This window comes from Symphalangus syndactylus, chromosome Y (assembly GCF_028878055.3).
Source record: "Symphalangus syndactylus isolate Jambi chromosome Y, NHGRI_mSymSyn1-v2.1_pri, whole genome shotgun sequence".
Taxonomy (NCBI): domain Eukaryota; kingdom Metazoa; phylum Chordata; class Mammalia; order Primates; family Hylobatidae; genus Symphalangus; species Symphalangus syndactylus.
Window position 1 is genome coordinate 9,416,953 of NC_072448.2, and position 5,544 is coordinate 9,422,496.

Sequence of the window (5,544 nt, forward strand, 5' to 3'; positions counted from 1 at the left end):
AAAACCAGAGGCTGCCATTGCCACTAGATTTCAGGGTCCAACACTATGTGCTAGGATCAAGAGTGATGCCCTCCTGGTTACTGATTGTGAAATAAATAAGTATATATATATATATGTATATATATATAAGTATATATATGTATATATATGTGTATATATATGTATATGTATGTGTATATATATATGTGTATATATATATATGTGTATATATATATATGTGTGTATATATATATATATGTGTGTATGAATCAGCCCCCGTGTCTGGAAAAATGCCTGGGCTCTTTTGAGTGCTTTTTCTTCTCACAGCCTCCCGGCCACTTCCGCAGTTAAATTCTGGGAGTTGGGCGGGTCAAGGTGCATTCCTGTGCCCTGGATGGCCACAGGAACCTTGCTTCAAGGTTCCTTAGTAAATGTGGATTGCAGAGAGACACTCAGTTTTGCACTGTTTGCGTTGGGGATTCACTCCCAGTTTTCAGCAATATATGCGACACACAATGCCTGCTCACCTTCTCTTCCCCAGTATCTGAAATTTTCTTTTCTGTTGAACTTCTGTGTTCCTACTAGGATAAAAGTTCATAGTGTGAATCTACACAAAATTTTACTTCTTCCAATTGGGTGAGGCATGCTGGGAAAGCCTCTAGCCTGCCTCCTTGGAGGAAAGGAAAAAAAAATGAAAGAAACTAGTCATGAAGTACTAAATCAAGATATGCTTTGAATTTGGGTTGCTACTTTATTTACAGTTTTTGTGTTGCTGCTTTGTGTTTTATTCTTTCTCCCTGTCTTTTAAAAAATGCAGTGTTTGTCAGGATGCAAATCAATCCTGTGTGCCATAAAACAGCTTTTGAATCTCTTTTCATTTTTCTTGGTTTGGGGGAGTATATTTAGAGAATTGCTTTATAAAATGATCTGTGCCATGAGAAAGCTCTTTACTCCACTTTCTATATTTCTTTCTATGGAAGCTGATATTTTCAGACTTGTTTCTTAAACTTTACTGTGGTAAGATTTAAAAACTTACTCATTTCAACTATGTTATAAAATTTACTTGGATAGAATATTGCAGATTAATGTTTGGTAATTTTCTTTATTATTTTGATATTAGTTTTTCCTGTTTCATTTGAAGTTGGTATATTAGTGTTTTCTCTCTCTTTCTCTTGACTGGTCTAACCTTGTTATTTTGGCTTAGGATTGTCTTGGCAATGTGGGCTCTTTTTCAGTTCCATATGAACTTTAAGGTAATTTTTTCCAATTCTCTGAAGGAAGTCATTGGTAGCTTGATGGGGATGGCATCGGATCTATACATTTCCTTGGGCAGTATGGCCATTTTCACGATAGTGATTCTTCCTATCCATGAGCATGGAATATTATTCCATTTGTTTGTGTCCTCTTTTATTTCATTGAGCAGTCATTTGTAGTTCTCCTTGAAGAGGTCCTTCACATCCCTTGTAAGTTGGATTCCTAAGTATGTTATTCTCTTTGAAGCAATTATGAATGGGAGTTCACTGATGATTTGGCTCTCTGTTTATCTGCTAATGGTGTATAGGAATGCTTGTGATTTTTGCACATTGATTTTGGTAATCTATTAATTATTGCCTCAATTTCAGAGCTTGTTATTTGTCTACTCAGGGATTCAACTTCTTCCTGGTTTAGTCTTGGGAGAGTGTTTGTGTCCAGGAATTTATCCATTTCTTCTAGATTTTCTAGTTTATTTGTGTAGAGGAAAATGAAGGATTGCAGCTGGACTGGTTGGGGTATAATGATATTCAGATTGGAAAGGAAGAAGGGAAACTGTCTTTATTCACAGATGACACTATCATATATATAGAAAATTCAATGAAATATACAAAAATGCTTCTGAACATAACAACAAAAAATTGGAAATTGCAACTAAAAAATTCTACATATAATAGTATGAAAAACAATATTTGGGAAAAATCTGGAGAGAAAAAGATGTGAAACGCACATACACTAAAAAACACAATATTCCTGAGAAAATGAAAAATCACATAAACAAATAGAAAGCTGTACATTTCTCAGTGGTCAGATTTCCTATTGTTAACATACCAATTATCCTCAAATTGATCTATAGATTCAACAGAATTGTAATCAAATTCCCAACAGGACTTTCTTTTTTTGACATTGACAAACTGACTTTAAAATTTCTATGGAAATTCAAAGGACCTAGGAAGAACTAACTTTGTAAAAGAACATTGTTAAAGGACTAATACAGCCTAATTTCTAGATTTGTTATAAGGCTAAAGTAACCAACAAAGTGTGAAATTTGTGTGAGAGAAAAATCAATGGAAGAGAAAAGAGTGTCCAGAAATTGACATTCAAAAAATATACACAACTGATATTCTACCAATTTCCAAATGTCATTCAGTGGATAAAATTTAGTCTTTACAAAAATAGTTCTAAAATTATCAGACATATGTAAACAATAGGTACATTTTTAAACAAAAACTTTGATCTATATCTTGTGCTGTTTTAAAAAATTAAACCTTGACTTTTGGATAGGCCAAGTTTTCATAGATACATCAAAAGAAGCACAATCCATAAAAGAACAAATTGATCAATTGGACTTCATCAAATTAAAAAACTTCTCTTTGACACTGTTAAGACAATGAAAGGGAAAAGCTAAGTGAAAAATTTACCAGTCATATATCTGATAACCTATTTACATCTAGAACACAGCAAGGATTCTCAAAACTAAATATGATGTCCAGCAATACAATTTAAAAATGGGGAAAAGATCTACAGAAACTTCAACTGAGGAGAGATAAGGATGGCAAATCAGCAAATATAGAGATGTTCAATAGCATTAGTCATTAGGAAACGCACATGAAACCCACAATGAGATTCCACTACACACCTGTTAGAATCTAGGCTGTGCCTGTGGCATCAGCGCTGCTCCACCTCCAGGAAGGAACCTGGGCTGCACGTGGCTGGTGGTCTCCGAGCAACTAGAGTGGCAGGGATCAGGAACCGCAGAAGCTGGAGACTTGGCACCCAGCGAGGGCCACCATGGGGAACCAGAGGCCGCAGGACCTGCTGAGGTCCCCAGGCATGGACTCGAAGCCCCGGTACTGTAACCAACCGCCTTCCAAATACTTCAAGAAGTGCAAGCACAGGCACCTGAGGTTCCCATCCATGGACACCCAGAACTGGGTATTTGCGAAGGAGGGCCTGAACGACTTCCGCTACAGCTGTCTGTCTCCCGAAGACACGCTTGTTTGTCGCCATGATGAGTTTTTACTCCCCAAAATGTCTCTCAGAGGTCCCAAAGCGGACCCCAAAAGCAGGCAGAAAAAGCTGCTCAAGAATGCGGCCCTATTTTCCAAGCTCTCTCCAGCACAGCTAGCACGGAAGGCGTTCATCAAGCAAGCGGAAGCCCAGCTCATGGCCAAGCATCCCTTGGCCATGTATCCTGATCTGGGAGAAGATCTGCCTCCAGATTTCCTACTACAGATGCTGCAACAGCTGGATACTGAGAGGAAGCTTGAAGACGCTTGTGCTCATTGTGAGGCCCGGGACAAGAAAACTGAGGTACCTGCTGATCCTGCTCAATATCCCCATGGGGAGTTCTTCCCACAGCCTTTCGAGACTGGTGTGTCCCATCTCCACCCAGTGCCTCCCACAACTCCAGTGTCCAGTCTCTGCCCAGAGCCTCTGGAGACAGGAGTGTCCCATCGGCACCTGGAGCCTCCCAAGACTCCTCAGAGGTCCAGTCTCCACCTGGAGCCTTCTGAGACTGGAGTGACTCATCTGCGCCTGGAGTCTCCCAAGACTTCTTGGGGGTCCAATCTCCACCTGCAGCCTCCCAAGACTCGTCCGGGGTCCAGTCTCCACCTAGCACCTCCCACAACTCTGGTGTCCAGTCTCCGCCCGGAGCCTCCCAAGACTCATCTGGGGTCCAGTCTCTGCCTAGCGCCTCCGAAGATTCTGGTGTCCAGTCTCCACCTGGAGCCTCCCAAGTCTCATTGGGCATCTTGTCTCTACTCTGAGCCTTCTGAGACTGGCATGTCCCATCTCCACCTGGAGCCTCCCAAGACTCCGGTGTCCAGTCTCCATCTGGAGCCTTCGGAGACTGGACTGTCCCATCTCTGCCTGCAACCTCCCGACCCTAGTCGGGTGTCTAATCTCCTACTAGACATGCTGAAATTGCTGGATCCTGGGAGGACACTGAAGGACATATGGGATGATTGTGAGGCCTGGGTGAAGAAAACTGAGGAACGCACCGAGCCTGATCAATGCCTTTATGGGGAACCCTGCCTGCAGCCTCCCAAAACTCCGGTGTCCCATCCCCACCCGGAGCCTCCCAAGACTCGTCCGGTGTCCAGTCTCTGCCTGGAGCCTTCCAAGACTCCAGTGTCCAGTCTCCACCTGGAGCCTCCCAAGACTCATCACGTGTCCAGTCTGCCTGGAGCCTCCCAAGGCTCGTTGAGTGTCCAGTCTCCACCTGGAGTCTCCCAAATCTGCAGAGTCCCATCAATTCTCAGAGCCTCCCAAGATTGGAGCATCCTACATGAAAGAACTGCTTCAGGAAGATACATCAAGCACAAAAGAGTGCGTTTCTGACCCTCTTCAATATAGATACACATTGGAAAATCTCCATGAATTCTTCAAGTGGGCTGCAGACCTGGGAGTTGAGGAAGAAACAATCTGGAATCTGTTTGAATTTACCACCGAGTACAGAGCAATCTATGAGGACCGAAAGTTTAAGAAGGTAAAGGAGTGTTCCTCAGAGGTGAAGCACACCATGGAGCTAGATGAAAAGGATGAAGACAAATTCTTCTCACAGGAAAAATACTGGGACAGGAAATTCCACAGGCCATCGAATGCTTATACTGCTCAGCCTGTGAAGATGAGGTATGGAGCACGGTACCTCAAGTCAAAGTTGTGGAAAAAGCTAAGAAGTGATGAAACTGACCGACCCCAAGCTCTTACTTAAAAAGCCTGATGAACCTGATGTTCTTGACGATCTTTATGGACCAATTGCCTTTAAGGATTTCATTCTAAGCAAGGGCTATGAAATGCCTGGAATCCTGGAAAGGCTGTTTGCCAGGAAGGGATGGACTTATGACTCTGTTAAGACTCCTATTCAACTTGCAATGATACTTTACAAGTACAAAGAAATCATAGAGTCATCGGAAGAAGATTAGGTGCTTTTCAATTTACTACCCAATTGGGTATTTCTTGCTCTCATTTTAATCATCAATCATAATTTGTGATGACTGGCCCTGTGGATGTACAACTTTGGCAACATCTGTAAATTCAATACCTAATGTTTATCAATATTTCTTAATGATCTGCTTTGGCTTCATCATTTCATATATTTTATCAATTATGCAATTAATATTCACATATACTTTCTCACATTGTTGAAGCATTGTGAATATTATATCATCATGTCAATTATTTGTAAAAATACATAAAACCAGAAATTATTATTATTAGAATTATTCTTTAAAAAAGAAATAGGGTCGGGAACATTTGCTCATGCCTGTAATCCTCCCCACTTTGGGAGGCCCAGGTGGGTGGATTGCT

The 5,544-nt window shown here is 41.4% G+C and overlaps 1 protein-coding gene across 1 annotated transcript; it reads left to right on the forward strand.

The window, feature by feature from the left end:
- Positions 1-3,021: 3,021 nt before the first annotated feature.
- Positions 3,022-5,159, forward strand: LOC129476666 (protein FAM47A-like). Its single transcript, XM_055269538.1, is given in 3 exon segments — positions 3,022-4,418; positions 4,420-4,920; positions 4,922-5,159. Coding segments are annotated over 3 exon segments (2,136 nt in total).
- The last annotated feature ends 385 nt before the right edge of the window (positions 5,160-5,544 follow it).